At 37.9% G+C, this 24,675-nt stretch overlaps 1 protein-coding gene across 9 annotated transcripts in view; it reads right to left on the bottom strand.

Moving 5' to 3' along the window:
- Positions 1-24,675, bottom strand: part of CADPS2 (calcium dependent secretion activator 2) — a 495,106-nt gene that overhangs the window by 272,499 nt on the left and 197,932 nt on the right. For all 9 annotated transcript variants that reach the window (XM_081800170.1, XM_081800179.1, XM_081800171.1 and 6 more), the window contains exon 6: positions 21,280-21,401. In XM_081800170.1, the coding sequence (XP_081656296.1) occupies positions 21,280-21,401 (122 nt within the window). The remainder of the gene's footprint in view (positions 1-21,279; positions 21,402-24,675) is intronic.

Below are 24,675 nucleotides of genomic sequence, written 5' to 3'. Positions count from 1 at the left end.
TGGAGTATTACGCAGCCATCAAAAAAATGAAATCTTGCCATTTGCCATGACGTGGCTGGAACTAGAGGGTATTATGCTAAGCGAAATAAGTCAATCAGTGAAAGACAAGTATCCTATGATCTCTCTGATATGAGGAATTTCAGAAACAAGACAGAGGATCATAGGGGAAGGGAGGGAAAAATGAAACAAGACGAAACCAGAGAGGGAGACAAACCATAAGAGGCTCTTAATCTCAGGAAACAAACTGAGGGTTGCTGGAGTGGTGGGGGGTGGGAGGGATGGGGTGGCTGGGTGATGGGACACTGGGGAGGGTATGTGCTATGGTGAGCGCTGTGAATTGTGTAAGACTGATGAATCACAGACCTGTACCCCTGAAACAAATAACAAGTTATATGTTAATAGGAAAAAAAAAACAAAGAAAAGCAAACTTTCTGTCAAAATACACTTGGGAGTAGAATGCAAAAAAAAAAATAGTAAAAATAAATTGAGAAACAAAAAAAAAGCTTCTGCACAGCAGAGGAAACAATCAACAGAATGAAAATGCAACCTATGAAATGTGAGAAAATATATGCAAATATTATCTGATATTAATAATTTTGGTTAATATCCAAAGCATATAGAAAATACAACTCAATATTAAAAAAAAAAAACCAAAAAAAAACCAGACAAAAAAAAATTAGAAAATGGGTGAAGGACTTATACAGACATATCTCCAAACAAGATATATAAATGGCCAAAGGGACATGAAAAGATGCTCAACATCTGTAATCATCAGGGAAATGCAAGTCAAAACCACGATGAAAGACTACCTCACACCTCTTAGGATAGCTATTAATCTAAAAAACAAAAGATAACAAGCAATGGCCAGGATATGGAGAAAATGAAACCCTCATAACAGTGTTAGTGGAAATGTAAAATGGTGCATTCAGTATGGACAACAGTATGGAGGTTCATCAAAAAATTAAAAAAATAGAACTACTACACAGTCCAGCACAATCCTCTTCTGGGTATATACCTAAAAGAATTGAAATCACGATCTCAAAGATATATTAGTACTCCCAAGCTCGTTGCAGCATTGTTTACACTATTTAAGATATGGAACAACCGAAACGCATTATCAGTGGATGAATGGATAAAGAAGGTGTATAAAATCACTCCATCTTAAACAAGAATGAAATTCTGCCACATGTGACAACAGGGATGAACCTTGAAGGCATTATACTATGTATAATTAGCTAGTCACAAAAGGACAAACAGAGCTGAATGGTGGCTGCCGGGACTTGGGAGTGGGGTGGCGGGGAGGAGAGGGAATTGAGGTGCTGCTCAAAAGAAGTAAAAAGTTTCTGGGGGCACCTGGATGGCTCGGCTGGTTGAGCATCTGACTTGTGGTTTCAGCTCAGGTCATGATCTCAGGTTCATGAGATAGAGCACCGTGTTGGGCTCCTCGCTCAGCGGAGCTTTCCCACTGCCCGCCCCTGCCACATGCATGTGCATCCTCTCACTCTCAAATCAATCTTTAAATAAAATAAGTAAAAAGTTTCAGTTATAGGAGATGAATAAATTCTACAGATCTAGTGAAAATCATTTTGCTTATAGTAAAAAATACCCTATTGTGCACTTAAAATTTATTAAGTGGGGAGATCCTATGCTGTGTTCTTACCGCAATAATGAATAAATCTCACTTGAGAAGGATGTCAGTCTTCATCTAACTACTGCAATTGTATTTCATACAGTTACCAAGCTGAAAAAAAAATCTATATAATAATGTGTATGTACATAAATATACATGCTATAGATATTATCCCAAAATGAGGAGTCATTAGAATGAATATAAAAATTTAAAACATTATGATACATTGTATTAATATTTCACTATGTGGAAGTAAAAAAATGCTTTAATAAAAAAAGACTGTGCCGAGATAAATCTGTGCGCAAAACCTCCACCCAGCTCAACTGGTCTTGGAAGCCAAAGGAAGCACCCTGCTCTGATGTACAGAGGCATGGTGGAGTATGGCCCTTCTGACCGCTACTTAGTTGCATCTCCAGGTCACTGAGGACCATTTAAACACTCTAATTTACAGAAACAACCTCCTGTCTTCCCTTCTCATCACTGAGGGCCCACAAAGGATTCCAAGACAGATTGCCCCATACCTCACACAATCCCAGTAATACAGGGTTGCACTGAATTTAGGCTTATCCTTTCTTTTGCTGATCCACACGTCACCTGTAGTGGGAGTCCCCAGCTGCATTTCAATTCCGCAGCTCCTGTGCAAGTCACGGTTGAGTGCCCTGCACATAATGTAGTGACACGGTGCCAACATGGAAGACATGGCTGCAAGGTTACTGTCAACAACTGCAGAACGCTCTGATGCCCAGTGCTAGCAATCCTTTGACAGCTGCATTTTACCAGAGCAGATATAAATCTTCAAGGACATCAACTGAGAAACAAAACCAATGCTGATAGGAAATATATGACAACCAAAGAATGCTGTCCCTTCATAACTGACACTGGGACACAATTCATGTTGAAAACTGTCTACATGTGATCGAAACTAACTCTCAAATCTTAAAAAAAATGGTTATGGGGTTCTTACCAAAAAAATATTACATGGCAATAAAAACATCCCAGCCAAAAATCTCAGGCAGGGCTCTGGAGACAAAAGCCCATTTCACTTCATAAAATAAATTTCTTTCATGTTGTCAAGAGCACTCAATCCTTCATCAAATGTGAGCCCCCTTCCGCTAATTCTCTGGACTTTAAAAACAGGATGCTAAGAGAACATGTACACATTTTAAAGAAAGAAACATTAAAAAATTCAGTGACAAACATACAAAACAAAGGCTAAAAGAAAAAATAGCATATGGAGAGAGGTAAAAGCAGAAGAACGCGGTTGAGTGTTCCCATACACATTATCTCAATTCACAATACAATCCTCAATACCAACCATATTGCCCCATACTGAAAGACAATCAACTAGCCATGATAACATGGGTTCATCAAAAAATTATCACACCTATAACTAGCATCTGTAGCAAAGCTGGGATTTATATTCCAGTCTGTCTCATTCTTTTCCTTAAAACCATGTTGTCCTGATAGATGCCCACTATAATCACTCTGAAATTACCATTTTAAAATCTCAAAATCTGAATTGTGTAAAAACTCTACCTCCTTAACTCTTACTTCCAATATAGGTCTTTCTATGTCTAATGATTACAAATTCTGGTCATTTCTGAAACTTATTTCCCACTTCACATTAAATACTATTCAATTAGATTTCCTAAAATGTCTTTTCTACTTCTTGATATCATCATCATCATCATTCTTCATTCATTGACTGTTCCAAGGATCCTGGCAAATCCTTTGTATGTGCTACCCCAACTCTCTCCTCACAGCAGTTTTCCGAGCAGTTATCATTGCACACATGTCTCAAGAGAAGACTGGCCCTATGTCGCACCCTTAGGCACTGCTCTGGTCTGGGTGAAGATCTGTAGCAGCCGCAGCGGAGGTGGGGCCCCAGGGACCTCTCCTAGACTGCCAAGCTGAATTCTTGATAGAAGAATAGGAGAGGCTAAGAATAAGGGCATTCTTTTGACCATATGAGTTAAGTAGTTTGCATCTGAAGCATAGCAACAGTAATATCTTCTGACCTCAGGACTGAGTCTGACTCTAATACATGGCATGCTTGAAAACCTACATACACTCTTCATACATTTTCAAGTTCACATCTAGAAATTTTAAATTTAAATGTTAAGGGCTGCAAAGGGTCTAATTCCTGGTACGCTGTAACCAATGATATTTAACAGAAAACTGTGATGTCATTCTTGCACCCCTATGTTTATAGCAGCAATGTCCACAATAGCCAAACTATGGAAAGAGCCTAGATGTCCATCAACAGGTAAATGGATAAAGAAGATGTGGTATATATATACGATGGGATATTACGCAGCCATCAAAAAAAGAAATATTGGGGCACCTGGGTGGCTCAGTCAGTTAAGCGTCTGCCTTCAGCTCAGGTCATGATCCCAAGGTCCTGGGATCGAGCCCCGCATCGGGCTCCCTGCCCAGCGGGAAACCTGCTTCTCCCTCTCCCCCAGCTTGTGTTCCCTCTCTCACTGTCCCTCTCTGTCAAATGAGTAAATAAAATCTTTAAAAAAAATGAAATCTTGCTATTTGCAATGATGTGGATGGAACTAGAGGGTATTATGCTAAGCGAAATAAGTCAATCAGAGAAAGACAAGTATCCTATGATCTCTCTGATATGAGGAATTTGAGAAACAAGACAGAGGATCATAGGGGAAGGGAGGGAAAAATGAAACAAGATGAAACCAGAGAGGGAGACAAACCATAAGAGACTATTAATCTCATGAAACAAACTGAGGGTTGCTGGAGTGGATGGGGTGGGAGGGATGGGGTGGCTGGGTGATGGACACTGGGGAGGCTATGGCTATGGTGAGTGCTGTGAATTGTGTAAGACAGATGAATCACAGGGGCGCCTAGGTGGCTCAGTCAGTTAAGCGTCCATCTTTGGCTCGGGTCATGATCCCAGGGTCCTGGGATCGAGCCCCGCATCAGGCTCCCTGCTCCGTGGGAAGCCTGCTTCTCCCTCTCCCACTCCCCCTGCTTGTGTTGCCTCTCTCGGTTATCTCTCTGTCAAATAAATAAAATCTTTAAAAAAAAAAAAAAAGACTGACGAACCACAGACCTGTACCCCTGAAACAAATAATACATTATATGTTAATAAAAAAAATATATAAAAAAACTGTGATGTCATTCTTAAGAGGACTCAATAGACTCTATCATAGCAAGATAATCCCACCACCATCCATTTTAAAAACACCTGTATAACTCTTCTTTAACAGAAATTTGAGGGGTGCCTGGGTGGCTCAGTCAGTTAAGAGTCCAACTCTTGATTTTGGCTCAGGTCATGAGATAAAGCCTTGTGTCTGGCCTTTGTGCTTAGCAGCGAGTCTGCTTGAGGATTCTCTCTCTCTCTTTCTTCCTCTCCCTTGGCCCCTCTCCCCTGCTCACACTCTAAAATAAATACATCTTTAAAAAAAAAAAAAAGAAATTTGACATTATTTCATTTATCTTGAGATTCTACTTTGATTCCATTTCCCCCCTCAGAAACTTCGTTTTATTCTACTATATTTTAATACCTGAGTATGTTTTATTGAGGACCCTATCATAATTATCTGTACCAAATTTATATATGTTTTAATTTCTGATAATGCTCTATAAAGAAAATATATATTAATACGTATAATGTTGTATCTATAAAGATACCTATCTATATAAGATACCTATTTATATAAAAATACATATTTATCTCCTTCAGGAATATACTCAATATAAAAGTCACATAACTAACATCACACTCAACAGTGGAAAACACAAAGCTTTTCATCTAAGATCAGGAACAAGGCAAAAGTGCTCATTCTTGCCACTTACATTCAATATAATATGGAAGTCCTAGCCAGAGCAATTAAGCAGTGGAAGGGAGGAAGGGAGGACGGAAGGAAGAAATAAGGGAGGGAGAGAGAAATAAGGGAAGGAAGAAGGAAGAAAGGAGGGGAGGGGAGGGAGAAAGGAAAAGAAGGGAAGAAAGGAAGGAGAGAAAGAAAGACAGGCACAAAGAGAAGAAGACTGAAAGAGGCATGCAAACCAGAAAGGAAGAAATAAAACTGGCTCTGTAGAAAACATGATCTTACATATAGAAAACCCTAAGGACTCCACCCAAAAAAAAAAAAAAAAAAAACCCTTTAAAAGTAATGAATAAATTCAGTAAAGACGCAGGATATAAAAATCAACATACAAAAATCACTTGCATTTCTATACACTAACAATAAACTATCCATAACGGCATTAAAAAACAGTCCCATTTATAATATCAACAAGAAGAATGAAATATGTAGGAATAAATTTAACCAAAAAGGTGAATGATCTGAACACTGACAACTCTAAGTTGTTAATGAAAAGCACTGCCGAAAATACAAACTGGAAGATATCCCGTGTTCGTGATTCAAAAGATTATTGTTAAGATGCCTCTTCTACCCAAAATGCTCTAACAGAACCAATACAATCCCTATCAAAATTCCCATGGAAGTTCTCAAAGAAATGGAAAAAGAATTCTAAAATTAGTTTGGAACCACAAAAACCGCTAAACAGCTAAAGCAATCTTGAGAAAGAAGAACTAAACTTAAGGCATCACACTTCCTGATTTCAAACAATATTACAAAGCTATAGTAATCAAAACAATATGGTACTGCCATGAAAAAGGACACAGACCAAGGGAACAAAAAACACAGCCCAGAAACAAATCCATGCATGTGTGTTCAACTGATTTTCATCAAAGGCACCAAGAATGTACAATGGGGCAAGGATGGGGTCTCTCTCATAAATGGCGCTGGGAAAACTGAACATCCATATGTGAAAGACTAAAACTGGATCCTTATCTTACACAAAAATCTCAAAATGGATTAAAGACTTAAACATGATTCCTGAGACCATAAAACACAGAGAAAAGCACCCTGTGTTGGCAAGAATTTTTTGGATTACACCAAAAACACAGGCAACAAAAGGAAAAATCAAACTAAAAAGCTTTTGCACAGCCAAGAAAATAATCAACAAAGTGAAAAAGCAACTTCTGGAATATTTGCAAAGCATATATCTGATAAAGGATTACTATCTAAAATATCTAAGGAATTCCTACAACTCAATAGCAAAAATCAAATAACCCTATTAAAAATGGGTAAATTAACTGAACATTCTTCCAAAGAAAACCTATAAATGGCCAATAAGTATATGAAGAGATGCTCAACATCATTCATCATCAGGGAAAGGCAAATCAAAACCACGAGATATTACCTCACATCTGTTAGGATGGCTATTATCAGAAAGTCAAAAGATAAGTATTGGTGAGGATGTGAAAAACATTTGCATTTTAGTGAGAACATAAATTGGTACAACCATTATGGAAAACAGTGTGGCGTTTCCTCAAAAAATTAAAAACAGAACTACCATATGATCCATCAATTGCACTCCTGAGTATATATCTAAAGGAAATAAAAGCATTATCTTGAAGAGATATCTGCATTCCTATGTTCACTACAGTATTCTTCACAGTAGCTAAAATATGGAAACAACTTGAGTACTCATCAAGAATAGAATGGCTAAAGAAAATGTGGTATATACACACAATGGAGTATCACGCAGCCTTAAAAGAGAAGAAAGTCCTGTCATTTGCAACAACATGTATGAACCTGGGGGGTATTATGTCAAGTGAAATAAGCCATATGCAGAAAGACAAATATTGCATGGTTTAGCTTATGTATGGAATCTAAAAAAAAAAAAAAAAGTCAAACTCATAGTAACAGCATGAGAATGGTAGTTATCAGAAGCTGCAGGGTGGAAGAAACGGGGAGATATTAGCCAAAGGGTACAAGGTGTCATTTATGAGTAAATTCTCAAGAACTAATTACATATGGACTATAGTCATACAGTTTGTAATGTATTATATACTTAAAATTTGCTAAAAGAGTATAAGTAGATCTCAATCTCATCACATATACACTAAAGGTAACTATGGGATGTGAAAGACAGGTTAATTAGTTTGGTTGTGATAATCATTTCATAACACATACCAAAGCATGTTTTAAATCTTAAATATATACAGTTATTTGTCAAAAGCCAAATCAAAAACTAGGAAATAAAATTCCTTCTGTATTTAGTTTTTATTATAATTAATAGTATTCAAATGACCCAAAAATAAATATGGCAAGTGATTCACAGTAAATATAAAAAAATTTTTTTGATATGCATCTCTTACTGAAATGGACAGCGCTTTTTTTCCCCTCCAATTAGTTAATGTGTCTAAAAGGTGACTACTACTTAATTCTAGATTGAGTTCATCAACAATCCCAATTGATCAATTGCTAGGATTTTGTTTTCCTATTATAGGTACAAAAAATAAGTAAACATTATTATAGCAATTTCCATCAACTTGCTTAATTATTCTCTACTGAAATGTCACCAAATACAGTGATTGATAAGCAAAAATTATTTTTCAATCATTTAGCAGTTGAAAACACATCCTTCCTCTTTATTGAAAGCAAAGAAGTACAAGCCACCTAATTTACAGAAGGATTTATGACATCAATTGTCCATCACCTTCTCAAAACTAACACATCACAAATTTTCCTTTTGAATGGTGACCTGGAGGTTTTTGCACTCTAGGACAAGAATCATGGTAAGACTCAAGTTGGTTGAGAGATGTCCCTTTCCTTTGCAAAGTCAAAGAAGAGAGCCTGTGAAAAGGGAGTTGAGAAAGAACTTGCATATAGCAGGCTCTTTTCTAGAAAGAAGAGCTTTAGGAATGAGGAATCATATATTGATTCTATTAAAAATATACTTGTCCCTGTGTCTCCCTGGGGAAGTGGTCTTGTTTACCCAGAAGGTCCTCCATCTCAGGAAAGCCAGGGTAAGCAAGAGTGGGAAGTGATCCTGAATTCTAGTTGCCACTCAGCACACACAAGCAGAAGAGCTGGCTCTTTAGAGCATGTTTTCCAAGGAATTTCTAGAAAAATGGAAGCTTGGGATGGGAAAACAAGGACTGGATATTCTGCTGATTATAAGCAGTGCTGGCTCAGGTGTTATACCGTGAAACCTAGTGGGTTACTGTATTTTTCACACTCTAATGGGTAAACATGTAGATTACTAAGCACTATTTGTCCATATTCCTGCAGCTGGTGCTAGTCAGAAACCAGGAGGTATAATACACAGTCCCTGTCTTCAAGGAGCTTCTACCACATTGGAGCCATCTGCTAAGGATATTAAATGCAAGCAGGAAGAGGCTATGTGGGTAATATTATTAAGTCAGTAGCTCAGGGACAAGGAAGAGGGCAGCTACAGGATGCATCATTCTAGGACGGAGTAGTGTGATGTCCCAAGCTCCTGGCAGCAGGGGGAGCCGCACTAGAGCAAAGCTCGATGTGGACATGTGCCGTAACAGAAGGCATTTGCTAACTGAGAGGACTGCAAAGAGCGCCTACACACAGAAACATGGTGCCCCTTCACTTTCTCCCCTCCTTCCAACCTCAACCCTACCCAAAAGTGGTAGAATAAGTACACGAATAGACAAAAGGAGGAGAGTGAACAGAACAGACGACAGCACCTTTTCCCCTCCTGCAGGTTTCTGGATAAGCTAGAAGAAAAGGAACAAGTTTTGAAAAGGCTTAAGTTTTTATTTAAACCTGTCGGAAAACTGTAATACCTGAACATGTTACTTAATGCCTAACAACGACCGGAAGAGCCATGGTTTCTGCCAAGACGTCTTCAAAGCATACGGAAGGTGAATCCTGGAGCATGTCTGAGAGTAACACAGGGATAAAAATTAAGTTGTTGCTACTCATGCTCCGCCAAATTCAACCCATTCAATACACTGGTTACATAAATCGAATGGAATAATAATGAAAACAACTACAAAATGTTGCTCTGAAAAAAAGTCACAGATTATAAAGGGAAGTTATTTACAAGCTGTAAATCTGTCACAGAGATGTTGATAATCATAATTATATAAAGTTTCTCCCAAGCCCTTTCACTGTTCATTTTCCATTTTAGCTCACTAGGGCTCTTCAGCCAGCATCTGGAACCTTAATCTATCATATTTTCCCTTTAATTCAGATGTCACTAATTACAAGGATGCCCAAATTAGCTTCCTTTACTTCCAAATAAATTCTCAATGAATGTAATTTCTGTATTTGGCCAATGTTTGTCTCTTTAGGCTACATTTTTGTTCTGTACCAGTAGCATCAGCTTAGAGAAATGTTACTTCTGGTGAATTCATTTATATAAGACGAAGCAATCTCATGTTTTTAAAGATGGAAATGAGAAAAGATGAAACTTACACCGTTCAACTGCTTACCTTTAGGTTCATTAAAAACAGGCACGCTTTTTGATAGATTTAAAAATGTAGTATATTTGATCTCTGGTCTGCAAGAGTAGCAGGCTAATGAAAACTAACTCAGAAATTACTAAAATGAAAGCTAATATGCTTTTATAAAAAGCATGGCTAGCTTCTTTTAGTTTATATGCAGCCTGTATTTAATCTCTCAAACACCTGTCTCAGCACCTTGTCACTGTGATAAACTTTCCATTTGTAGCTGCACTATTCTCTCCATAGTTTGATAGATTATTACAATTCTGATTCAGAATTTAGAGTTTCCAGAAACGGGTACTGGAGCCTGTATTTCCCATCATTTTCATGAAGTTGAAGAATGTTCTGTCCTCGTATCTGTAAATATATCTCTCTAGTGATACAACTCATCAGTTTTTTTTATTGCTCCTTACTTTTCTATTTTATTACTTTCAGAGGGTGGGGAACAGAGACCAATTAACCTTCAAATATCTTTAATAAAATAGCTCTATGGCATCAAAGAGATACAGTATGGTAACAACAAAACAAACCCTCCCCAAAACAGTGCTGCTTCCCTTTATTTTTTTTTTTTTTTTTTTACTTTGGTAAGAACATATGAGACCTGGCCTCTTAAATGTTTAAGTGTACAGTACAGTACTGTTCACTGCAAGCCTAATATTGCACAGCAAGTCTCTAGAATTATTCATCTTGCATAACAGAAACTTCATATGCCTTGAAGAGCAACTCCCCATTTCCCCTTCCTCCCAGTTCCTGGTTTGTTTTTACCAATAATTTCTTTGCTTTTATCTCCCTGGTACCAAGATCTATCTTCGCCCTGCATAGGATATTATTAGCTCTTGTGTTTTAAGGCACTCAAAGGATGGTCATTATTTGTAGGCACGATGTTATCAAGAGATTTGTGATGACTACATGAGCCTTTCCACATCAGTCTGTCATTCTTCTTATGCTCCCTTCCCTTTCAGGTGGTATCATTAAGGATATGGGCTAAAAATCAAGTAACAAAATGTCTGGAAGTGGTAAAAAGCTATATACGTGTAGCAACAGTGTTTCTGTACCTCTATTTACAGAGAACAAAACCTTTCCTGGCTCACCGAGAGACTATGAAACAATGACTTAAAAATCCATGGATAGTTTCCTCCCTAACGGAAATACAGTTTACCTACATTCCCTTCCCTCTGTTAAAAAATAAAAACTTTAATAGATTAACTCATTACTCCTCCTTATAAATCAAACTTGTCTATAAACACACTTTTATTAGATCTCAGATTCTATATTCTAAGTTATGTACCAACCTCACATGCTGTTTCCACGTAATTGCTGGCAGGAAATATGAACTACAGGAATGAAAGAGGCAGTGGCTAGAAATCTTGATTAAATTTATTGGAAATATGGACTAAATAAGGCGCTTTAATTAGTATCAGACAAGAAGGATGAATTGATCTCCAATACCACACAAACTGTTGAAGCTATAAAATTTAGAAAACGTGTCTGAGGCATGATTCACTATAATGATGGAGGAGATGAATCTCTTTCCTGTTGTACAAGATGAGTTCAAGATAAAAGTGACCACACTGCTGAAAAGTTATAGGTGGTTAGCATTCAGAAGACATTTCTAAGGTAAACTGCCCCTGGGATACAATGGTAAATATAAATCATTTAATTCATTTTACAGTTAACTCAGTGTTCATGAGGAAAGAGAAAAGCTATTTTAGCCAAATTTCCTTGTGGTAAGAATAAAAAAAGTACTGGAGGATTATGGTAATATTTTCTAACTTGTAAGCATGTTAATTCATTTAAATTATCCAGTCAGATGTTCCCTATTATCAGAATCGCTTTATGAATATATCATAAATTAAATGAGACACGTTATGAAAATCTACTTGTGAAAAAAGTTATTGTTAAAACAACTGATACAAAAGTTAATTCATTTGATTGACCAAATATTTAAGTATCAATAAATTTTGCAGAAATTATGCTAAATGAAAAAAGCCAGGGGGCGCCTGGGTGGCTCAGTTGGTTGAGCGACTGCCTTCGGCTCAGGTCATGATCCTGGAGTCCCGGAATCGAGTCCCGCATTGGGCTCCCTGCTCGGCAGGGAGCCTGCTTCTCCCTCTGACCCTCCCCCCTCTCATGTGTTCTCTCTCATTCTCTCTCTCTCAAATAAATAAATAAAATCTTAAAAAAAAGAAAAAAGCCAGATACTAAAGACTACAGAGTGCATGATTTCATTTATATGAAATGTCCAGAAAAAATAAAACTCTAGCACTAGCCAGTAGATGAGCGGCTTCCTGGAACTGGCAGCTGCAAGACTGCAAACGGACACGAGAGACTTTCTCAAGAGATGTGTTTTAAAACTGAATTGATAGCAGCACAAGCTGATGGCAGGTACAAGTGCATAAATTTACTGAAAATCATCTACTTGACAATGGAAGAATTTTATGCTGTATAAATTATACCTCAATAAAGCTTTTTAAAAAGATTCTGTAAAAAATAACATGGTATTCTCATTCTTAGGGCATTTGCACCCCCTCAAGATTTCATGGACTACCACTGTCCTAGTGTTTATGCCCCCCACTTCCAAATTCACATGTTGAGGCACAAATCCTCAGTGTGATGGTATTGGGAGTTAGGGCCTTTGGGAGGCAATCAAGTTCGAGTGAGGTCATGGAGGTGGTGGTCTGTCTCTCCACTCTGTGAGGGCACAGGGAGAACTTAGCCCCGTGTAAAGCAGGAAGAGGTCCCTCACCAAGAACCCGACTCTGCTGGTGCCCTGATCTCGAACTTCTATCTCCAAAATTGTACAAAATAAATGTCTGCTGTTTAAACCACCCAATCTATGGTGTTTTTATTGTAGTAGCCCAAACTGAAAAGTGTGGTGCTGCTGTAACAAATACCTAAAAATGTGGAAGCAGCTTTGGAACTGGGTAATAATGGCTAGAGGCTGGAAGAATTTTGAGATGCTAGGAAGAGCCAGTATTACAATGAAGGGACTCTAAACGAAATTCTGGCAAAGGTTCAGTAAGAAAAGAGAGCTAGAGAGGAACCTTCCATCTTTTCAGAGAATACATAATATTTACGAACACAGTGTTGGTAAAAATATGGATGATAAAGGCTATTTTGATGAGGTCTCAGTGGAAAGGAGGAACATGTTACTGCAAACTGCAAAAAAGATTATCTTTGTGATCAGTGGCAAAGAACCTGGCTGAATTGTGTTCATGTTCTAGTGTTTTGTGAAATGTAGAACCTCCATGCAATGAAACTGGAGAATGACCTGAGGAAATTTCTAAGTAAAGTGTTGAAGGAGCAGCTTGGTTGCTCCTGACTGCTTACAGTAAAATGCAATAAGAGAAAATGAATTAAAGACAACGGTTATGTAAAAAGTTACCAGACCATAAAGATTTTAAAGATTCTCAGTCTGTCCATAATGAGAAAGCATGTTCAGAAGAGAACACTAAAGGTGTGGCAGACCAGCCATTTGATAAGGAGGTAAGTGTAGGTATGAACCACAAACCTAATCAACCATCTCAGCAGGAACACTGTTGGTTAAAACTGAAGGGGATGGAAAGAAATGAAGGAAGACAAACTCCTTAGACCCTACAAAACTGGACCAGAGATTCAGCTATGAACACATTCTAGTCTTCAAGACAAGGGAGGAATGACTCCAAAGGTGATTCAGAGATCATTAGGACTGCCAATCCCAGCACAGGCCGTTAGTGCAACAAGCCTGCAAGGGTTGGAAGGAGTTGGCAGTGCATGGATAGGACTATCTCCACCTCAGTTTCAAAAGCTCAGACCTCTGCCTAGCAGGGCCTTGTGGATGGGGCCACTGCCTTGGTTTCAACATGACAGATGGCAGCCATCAGAGGCTGCAGGGGGGAAAACATCCATCCAGCAGAGTCATATGGGTGTCATCACTGCCTTAGTGGGTCCAGAAGGCAAAGCATGGAACCAAAGAAGAGTACTCTTGAGCCTTAATGTCTAAAGGAGTTTATCTTGCTAGGTTTTAGATTTACTTGGGACTTGTCACCCACTCTATTCCTCATTTCTCTGTTTCTGAACTGGAATATCTATTCTGTGCCTCTCCCACCATTGTTGTCATGAAGCATGTAACTTACCTGGTTTCACAGGTTCAAAGCTGGAGAGGAACTTTGCCTCAAAATGAATCATAATTCATTTTACCCATATCTGATGTAGATAATATTTAGATGCGACTTTGGATTTTAGACTCCAGAACTGATGTTAGAATGAGGTAAATACTGGGGCTGTTGGGATAGAATTAACCTATTTTGCAGGTGAAGACATGAATTTTGAGAGGCCTGAATGTGCACCCCCAAAAGTTCAGATGTTGAAGCTGTAATCCCTAATGTGATAATGTCTTGACGTGGGGCTCTGAGAGGTGGATGTGGATGTGGATGAGGTCATGGGGATGGAGGCCCCATGATGGAACTGGTACCCCTACAAGAAGATGAAGAGATGCAGGAGCTCTCTCTCCACCATCTGAGGACCTGGCAAGGAGGTGGCCCCAGAAAGAGGGCCCTCCCTAAAAACCTGACTGACCGTGCTGGCACCTTGATCTCACACTTACAGCATCCACAACTGTGAGAAATAATGTTTGTTGTTTAAGCCACCCAGTATTAAAACTGTGTTTCTGTTACAGCAGCCTGAACTAAGTAAGAAACATAAAAAAAAAATAATATAATTGCCATAAAAGGGCTTCCCAACCAGTGAGTGGTGACATACTGTTGTGTTCCCAATGGGTTTCAGGAGTGACTTCTAATATCTCAGTCACTGGGGTGGCATGATAGGATCTGAGTCTTTTATTCTCTTGCTACTAAGAAACTTCTTCCACTGACTACTTACTATACAAATAACACATTTTCCCGATCCAAGTCTCCTTGCTGAAGTGAAAATGTAGAAAACATATTGATATTTATGGGATGCTGCTCAAGCAGTGCTTAGAAGGAAATTTATAGCTGTAAATGCCTGTATTAAGAAAAGCTCAACTCAAAAACATAACTTTCCACCTTAAGACATTATAAAAAGAAGAGCAAACTAAACCTAAAGGAAAAAAGGGAAGGAAATAAAGATGATTAGGGTGGAAATCAATGAAACAAAAGTTGGTTTTTTTGTTTTGTTTTTAAGATTTTATTCATTTATTTGACAGACGCGGCAAGAGACGGAACACAAGCAGGGGAGTGGGAGAGGGAGAAGCAGGCTTCCCACTGAGCAGGGAGCCCAATGCGGGGCTCGATCCCAGGACTCTGGGATCATGACCTGAGCCGAAGGCAGACACTTAACGACCGAGCCACCAAGGCACCCCAAAAGTTGGGTTTTTTTAAAAATAAAATTTTGGGGGACGCCTGGGTGGCTCAGTCGGTTAAGCGGCTGCCTTCGGCCCAGGTCATGATCCCAGGGTCCTGGGATCGAGTCCCGCAGCGGGCTCCTTGCTCAGCAGGGAGCCTGCTTCTCCCTCTCTCTCCCTCTGCTTGTGCTCTCTCTGTCAAATAAATAAAATCTTAAAATAAATAAATAAATAAATAAAAATAAAAATTTTTTTAGCCTGATGGACTAAGAAAAAGGAGATTCAAATACTAGAATTTATTGAATTCATTTTAGAAATGAAAGAGGGAATATTTTATGGAAATAAAACATATTATAAATGAATACTATAAACAAATGTATGCCAATAAATTAGGTAGCTTGAATGAAATGGACAAATTACTCTAAATACACCAAATACCAAAACTGACAAGAAGAAACAGACACTCTAGATAGATCTACAACAAAGAGATTAAATTAGTAATGGAGAACTACCTACAAAGAAAAGTCCAGCCCCAGATGGCTTCACTGGTAAATTCTACCAAACATTTAAGGAATTAATACCAATTGTTCACACTTTTCAAAAAAAGGGAAACCACTTCCAAACTCATTCTATGAGGCCAATATAAAATCAGATAGGTCTCAAAAAAAAAAAGATATTATAGACCACTATTTTTTTTTTTAAAGATTTTATTTATTTGACATAGAGAGAGAGAGAGACAGTGAGAGAGGGAACACAAGCAGGGGGAGTGGGAGAGGGAGAAGCAGGCTTCCTGCTGAGCAGGGAGCCTGATGCGGGGCTCGATCCCAGGACCCTGGGATCATGACCTGAGCCGAAGGCAGACACTTAATGACTGAGCCACCCAGGCGCCCCTAGACCACTGTTTCTTAAAGAGATGCAAAAGTCCTTAACAAAATACTGGAGAACTGAATGCTGTAACAAAAAGAATTATACATCAGGACTAGGTGCAAATTATGCCAGGAATACAAGGTTGGCTTGACACCTAAAAATTAAATAATGTAATGCACCTTCAATAGGATAAAAGCAAAACCCATTTGATCATCTCAACAGAGGTAGAGAAAGCATTTGACAAAATCCAACACCTTTTCATGATGAAAACACTAACAAAGCTATGAAAAGGAACTTCCTCAAATTGGTAACAGGCATCTATAAAAAATCCAGAGCTAGCATTATACTCAATCATGAAAAATACATGCTTTCCTACTAAAATCAAGAAGAATGCAAGGATGTCTACTCCTGACACTTCTACCCAACACTGCAGTGGAGGAACTGGTCAGGGCAATTAGGCAATCAATCAATCAATCAATCAATGGCATCCAGATCAGGCAGAAAGAAATACAATCATGACTACTTGCAGATGACATGATCTTATATAAAAAGAAATCTAAGAAATCTAATAAAAAAACAACCATTAGAATTAACAAGTTCAGCAAGGGTGCAGCATGCAAGATCAATATTTTAAAAATTATTTTTATATACTTACAATAAATAATCCAAAATAACTTAAGAAAACAATAAAATACTGGGAATAAATTTAACCAAAGTGCAAAACTTACACTTTGAAAACTACAAACTATTATTAAAAGAAACAAAGGTCTAAATAACTAAAAAGACACTCTACGTTCATGAATAGGAAGAAAACATTGTTAATTAAGATGGCAGTACTCTCCAAATTAATCAGATTCAGTACAATTGCTATGAGAATCCCAGCTAGAGATATTTGCAAAACCTTTGTAGAAACTGGCAAATTTATCCTAAAGGTCATACAGACATTCAGAATAGTCAAAATAATATTGAAAAAGAACATAGCTGGAAGACACATACTCGTGATTTTAAAACGTCACACAAGGCCAAAAAAATTAAAAATAAAACCCACTTCATACAAGGCAATGGTAAGCTAAATAATGTGGTACTAGCTAAGGGCATCAATGTAATACAACTCAAGAGTCCAGAAACAAACCCATATATCTATGGTAAATTGATTTTCAAAAGAGTACCAAGAATATTTAATGTGAAAGGAATAGCTTCTTCAACTTAAGAACTGGACAACTGAGTTGTTACATGCAAATAAAGGAAGTCAAACCCTTACATCCTACCACAAATAAAAATCAACTTAAAAGTGGATTAATGAGTGCACCTGGGTGGCTTAGCAGGTTATGCAGCCGACTCTTAGTTTCTGCTCAGGTCATGATCTCATGGGGTTCCACACTCAGTGTGGAGTCTGCTTGAGATTCTCCCTCTCCCTCTTTCTCTGCCCCTCTCCCTGCTTGTGCACATGCACATGCACACTCTTTCTCAAAATAAATAAATCTTTAAAATGGATTAATGATCTAAATGTAAGAGGTAAAACATGAAAGTCTTAGGAGAAAACATGGGGCTAAATTTTTGTGACCCTGGATTGAGCACTAGATTCTTAGACACAGCTCCAAAAGCATAAGCAACAACAACAAAATAGATAAATTGAATATCAGAAGACAATATCAAGAAAATAAAAAGATAATCTACACAATGGGAGAAAACATTTGCAAATCATATATAAGAATCTAACATCTAGAATATACAAATAGCTCTTACAACTTAAAAGACAACTCAATTAAAAAGGAGCAAAAGACTTAAATAGACATTCCTCTAAAGAGATATACAAATAGCTAATACAACATATGAAAATATGCTCAACATGATTAGTCACGAGTGAAGTGCAAATCAAATCACAATGAGATATCACGTCACCCCTGCCAGAATGACTGTGCATAGGGCAAATAATAAGTATTGGTGCAATGTGAAGAAACTGAAACTCTCATGCATTGTCAGTGGGAAAATAAAATGGTGCTATCACTGTGGGAAGCAGGTCAGTAGATCCTCAAAAATCTAAACATGCAATTATTATATGGTCCAGCGATTCCACTCATATGTATATACCTAAAACAACTGAAAACAGGGACTCACACAGATATTAGTACAACTTTAGTTACAGCATTCACAGTAGCCACAAGGTGGAAACAACCCAAGTGTCCTCAATCTAAATGAATGGATAAACAAAATGTGGTATCTACATGCACTAGACTATGATCTGGTCATAAAAAGAAATGAAATTCTGATACATGCCAGAAGATGGAGGAAGCAGAAAACATTATATTAAGGGAAAGAAACCAGTCACAAAAGAGCACATACTAGATGATTCTATTTATTTGAAATGCCCAGAATAGGCAAATCCATAGAGACAGAAAGTCACTTAGTAGTCGGTCAGGATGGGGGTAATCTGAGGTTGATGCACAGGGTCTCCTTACACAGGGGACAGTGTTTCTTTTGAGGTGATGAATATGTTCTAGAATTGCTGATGGTTGCACAACTCTGTGAATATACTAATACAGACTAATATAACTGACCTTTAAAACAAAAACCAAACCTCTCCCTTGAATCCATATGCCCTGCCAAAAATAGCCCCAGTCAATTTCCTTCTATCTCACAGCCTCCTCCTAGATCTAAAGAATCTTTTAAAAGAGTTGTTTGGGGCACCTGGGTGGCTCAGTCGTTAAGCGTCTGCCTTCAGCTCAGGTCATGATCCCAGGGTCCCGGGATTGAGCCCTGCATTGGGCTCCCTGCTCCTCGGGAAGCCTGCTTCTCCCTCTCCCACTCCCCCTGCTTGTGTTCCTCTCTCGCTGTGTCTCTCTCTGTCAAATAAATAAATAAAATCTTTAAAAAAAAAAAAAAAGAGTTGTTTATTCTCATTATTGTCACTTTCTTGTCACACTGTAACTCAGCTCTATTTGCCTGCAGGAGTAAATACTACACCCTTCAATATTTACTGTGACTAAGTCATAAAAATAAGTGCAAGCAACTGAATAAATTCTGACAGCCTACTGGGTACTAGAAGATCAAACAGGACAAGATATCTACCCTTTTCTCAAGGCGGAAATACAAGGTGAACAGAGAAGAAGCACATTAGTCTAAAGATTAAAATGAGCCAGAGAATATCGGCTTCATATTGGGTTATCTAAAAGAGGTGTTCTCAGCAAGTGAGGTTTAAGATTTTTTTAAAGTAGGCTCCATGCCCAGCATGGAGCCCAATGCAGGAGTTTGAACCTCACAACCCCGAGATCAAGACCTGTGCTGAAATCATAGTTATTATTTATTTCAAGGTAGAGTTTAGTGATTCATCAGTTGCATATAACAACCAGTGCTCATTACATCAAGTGCCCTCCTTAATACCCATCACCCAATTACCCCGTCCCACCCACCCATGTCCCCTCCAGCAACCCTCAGTTTGTTCCCTATAGTTAAGAGTCTCTTATGGTTTGCCTCTGTTCTTATTTTTATTTTTCCTTCCTTTCCCCTATGTTCATCTGTTTTGTTTCTTAAATTCCACATGAGTGAAATCATATGCTATTTGTCCTTCTCTGATTTCACTTAGTATAATACACTCTAGTCCCAGCCACGTCATTGTAAATGGCAAGATTTCATTCTTTTGATGGCTGAGTAGTATTCAATTGTATATATACACACATCTTTATCCATTCATCTGCCAATGGAAATCTGGGCTCTTTCCATATTTTGGCAGTTGTGAACATTGCTGCTATAAACATCGGGGTGCATGTCCCCCTTCAAATCACTATGTTTGTATTCTTTGGATAAATACCTAGTGGTGCAATTGCTGGGTCATAGGAGAGCTCTATTTTTAACTTTTTGAAGAACCTCCATACTGTTTTCAGAGTGGCTGCACCAGCTTGCATTCCCACAAGCAGTGTTAGAGGGTTCCCCTTTTTATGCATCCTCACCAACATCTATTGTTTCCTGAACTAATTTTAGCATTCTGACCAGTGTGGGGTGGTATCTCATTGTGGTTTTGATTTGTATTTCCCTGATGATGAGTGATGAGCATTTTTTCATGTGTATCTTAGTCATTTGTAGGTCTTTTTTGGAGAAATGTCTAATACCAAGGATCCAGACATATAAAGATAAACGATAAGGCAGGCAGAGGGAAAAGCAAGTGTAATGATACGTTTGAGGTCCAGTAACTGACCAGAGGCTAGGTGAGGTCCCAGAGGTAATGAGAGGCTGGTTAGCGGTAGACCTTTAAGACTTTTTATAAGGCAGGGTGAGAAGTTGCAACTTGCTTCTTCTCCATCTCATTATACTCTGTGCACATCTGTCCTATTACACTTGTATCTGTGTCCCCACCTTACACTTGTGCCTGCCCTAAGGAAAATGAAAGTTTTTGTTCACCTCTAACAACTGCCAACCAGGATCTGATCAGACATTTCCTGAATGAACAGGTCACATCATCATGCTGTGATAAGACAAAAATCCTAAGTCCTGAGGAAGGAAAAAACATCTTTTCTAAGGGCAGTATACAAATGAAAGCCAGGAAATTTTCACTCAAATTCCTCAGCCTAGCCTAGTTATTTCTACCAGAGACTGTGATGTTTCCCAAGTTTCAATCAGTTAAAAAGAACATCTTCCAAACTTAATTAAACTCATTCCCAGACTTTGAAACCGAAAACTGCCAGCAAAGAACAGTTTTAGCTCCTGATTACTGTGCGGTTGTCATTAATTGGTTCTCTAACTCAAGTCTATTCCCTAAGTATTCTAAGACACTGTGCAAAACTGTATCCACCTCAACATCATCAGTGTTACATAGTCATTAGTAATACGCGGAAATGGAAAGCTATTAGGTTATAGTTTTTTTTGTCTAGAAACTGAAATAGGATCTAGCACCACCTTTTAAATAATATATGATTACACATGCTTTCCTTTTAAATGGCTTATAAACACTGACTGGCCAAATAACTAGCTTCTCCTTTGCAGGTTAGATTTTCTGTTTGTACTACACAGGGATTCTGCTACAGTTCTAATTATAGCATCCTTATCTAGAAAGGCACACAATGATTCTCAACAGTTGAAACAAAGCTAACCAAGAACCTTTTGGAGTATAAAACCACACAATGCTGCAAATAAATAAACCATGTTTCTTTGGAAGGGGAAATTTTTTTTTTTCAGCTGGCTTACTGTGGCCTTGAGGCTTCAGCCTGGTCTGTCTGAAGTTTTTCTCCTCCTTCCACTTCCATTGTACAGTAAACAATTCGATTGGGAGCAACGGACTTCAAACCTTGCACTTCCATTATGACAATCTAAAGATAAAAAAAAATTTTTAAATGATACATCAAGTTGGTAGCCTTTAACAAGACACAGAGATAGCAGCATTGATTACAAGTAGAATGACCAACTGATAAAATTATCTGGTAACACCAATGGTATTTTATCTTCCTTAGAATCCACCTGTATTCATGGAAGGTATAGTAAGTAACATTCTAAGGAAGTCTAGTATTGAAGAAATATCTCCTGCAGCTTATTAAAGTAAGGTTAAGATCTCTAAATATAAGCCTGACTGAGTTAAGTGAGGTATAAACTCAGATCCTTAAAACATGATGGCAAGTCTGCATGAGGTAAAGTGGAATTACCCATGAAAATTCAGTGAGTGTGCTAAAAGCAAGTACAGGGTGAGTTCCACATAAAGTGAAATACTATTTATGAGTGGTGCACATCATCACCATCCCAATTTGTGGTTATCAGTATGTGACATCATCAGGTCTTTCTATATTCACTTATTTTAGAGGACTATTAATATTTATAAAAGAATATTCATTATAGAAAATGTATATCTTATTACGAAGTATGGAAAATATAACTTGCTGATGACTATCTTACTACTAACTTGGCAAGGAAAAAAAGGACTTTTCCACTAAAGGTATGTGCTAATTTAATGCAGCACACTGGGAATGGGTAGAAAGACTGATACTGTATTACGCATCTATAACTCCTAGAAAAAAGAGAAACAAATATTTTTCAAGTGGGCTTTTTAATGTTCATATAAAAGGCTACTGATCTTAAAATACTGTAACCTAACATTTTCACTGGGTGTGCACATAAAATATAAATATTACTGAGTATTTTTGCTATAGTTTTTTTTCAATCAAAACTTGCATCCTGAAGTTTCCTAAGTTCTTGAAGCTCATAAAATATATTCAATGGCATTTTTATAACATGCACATTTATGTCTTTATTGATCTCATGTTTTATTTGTACAAACAAGATTAACAGCATTCATGCCATGTAGCTGCCAAAATATCCACTAAAAACATCATGTATTAATCATTTAATACATTATTAAAGTCATTCCACTTCTCATTGAGTTGTGATATGAATCTTGAGGCAAAAGTTCTCAAAGAAACCATCTTAAAAAAAACTATTCTTCCTTTCACTCTTCAGCACAACAGAAGGGTTATGTTCATAAATATAAACGCCTTTTTTTCCCCCATGAAAATAATGGGAAACTAATCACTAAAAAAGAAAGGTCAAACTCAGAACCATTTTCCTTTCTCAACCAAGACTTTTGTCATTTTATCACACAGAAGTTCATACCAACACATGAATAAAAATAAGGGCATAACAGAAAACAGACTAAGAACTGATAGAGACCAGTAACACCTTTCCTAGCTGCTGTAAGACATTCAAGGAAGTTAGAACAAAGCACTTCATCTTGTTGATGGAAAGTAAGCAAAAGGAGGCATATATTCTTAATAAATCAACGTCGTTGTTAATCATTTTGAAATTCATTAGATCCTTATACAAATAAAACTAAGTAGAAGCTGAGACAAATGAACTATATAACTGTATCAATCAAAAAGATTCCACAGGGACTTACCAACATGACCGAAATGGCTTCTTAATAAAATTTTTGGAAGGTCACTTAAAATACAGGAAGCAAGAGAATTGTGTACACATAATGTAGAAATCTTTTAGTTCATATTTGGAAATACGCTTATTTGCCCTGCATCTCTTTCTCGAGTGTGTTCAACAGAGCGCAAGAGAGAAGAAAGGAAGCACCTGCTTAGCACTATGTCTGTCACCTCTCCTACAAGCTACTGTAAACAGGACCTCCTGAAACACACAATTTGTGAAACCACTTCCCACTCCACAAAACAGTACTCCCATCTGTGCCGGGAATATTTTCTTCGGCAGAACTGCCACTTTCAAAAGAAGTAACTTCTGTTCTGAGTCCATACATATAAATAAAACAACACAATTCTACAGATCTGATTTCCAAAAGGAATAAAAAAAAATGCAACTGGTCTCAATCTTTAATGATAAAGACAGCCACGAATTCCATGGACCATCAACTGACCTAATTTCAGGTAACTGTTTCGACCAGTTCCCCACAAAACTTAGTAAGAGAACCATGGAAAATGAATATAGTCTCAATTCCATCCCCATTTCCCCAATCTCTCTGTGATTGATAGAATAAAGATAATATATACAGAATTATTCTAGAGGCAAAAAGAAGGCAGTCATGTACAAAATACAAAGCTTGGTAACATGCTTCTGAATAATGCACTGTCCAGAGAGTTATGTGGCGCTGAGTCACGTGCAGGTTTGAGAAAATGAAGCTGAGCAGTATTTGGGGACCATATACTACCAGATAAAGAAGCCGTCACAGGGTCTGCCAACCTAATACCAATGAAAACTGTGAAAATCATCTGTACTCATACCAGTGACACCATTTATCTTCCAACACGCAGACTCAACTTCGTAGATTAACCTGGGCTGTCTTCCCCTTACTCAATATTTAACATACCACGGGATGGCTCACGGTTTTGTGGGTTAGCTTCGCTCTTGCTTTATTATTGTCTCTGAAGGTTTCAGGAATGAAGCGATCTAAAAGTAATCTTGTTGTGGCTAACTGCTGCCTTTTTCTTTCTTTCTTTTTTTTTTAACTGCTTCTTTTTGATACCATCAAAGTCCCCAGTTCAATCAGTATTTATCAAGTCAACTGTGTGCCAGGTAGTGTTTTAGGCTTTTGTGATACCTCAAGGAAAACAAGACCTTAACTTCCTGTAGCTTACATTTTAGTAGAATCAGGCAAATAATGAATAATAAAAATAACTGAATTATAAGTTAGGTGGTAAGAGCTGTGACAAAAATTCAGGTTGGCAAGAGAACAGGGTGTGGGGAGAGAAGAGAGCAGTCAGTAGCAATTTTAAAGAGGTGATAAAATTTAAACAGTTTTTCAAATCTGCACTTATTCTCTAGACTCAGCCTTTAGTTCGTAGAAAAAACTTTTCCCACTGGACCAATTCTAAGCCTGACTGACAAAATGGAAGACCCTTAAACTGGAATAACTGTTTGCCTTTCAGAACTTTCTTAGGCTAACTAGCAAGGCTTGGATAATGGGCCAGGGATAATTATGGAGTTTAGTTAGGCTGAGGTCAGAGGCCCTGGGGACAGAGGGGGACCTCATCTATTCTCTCAGGTATCCACAGGTAAGCACTATGTTGTGTGCACTGAATGTGACTTCATTTTGTTGTTGGACACACAACTCCTATTTATAATACTGGAAGTGTATCA

This window comes from Leptonychotes weddellii, chromosome 12 (assembly GCF_054177405.1).
Source record: "Leptonychotes weddellii isolate Sample4059 chromosome 12, ASM5417740v2, whole genome shotgun sequence".
In the NCBI taxonomy this organism is placed as follows: domain Eukaryota; kingdom Metazoa; phylum Chordata; class Mammalia; order Carnivora; family Phocidae; genus Leptonychotes; species Leptonychotes weddellii.
Note: the sequence above shows the minus strand (reverse complement) of the source record. Positions and strands in the feature narration are given on the sequence as shown.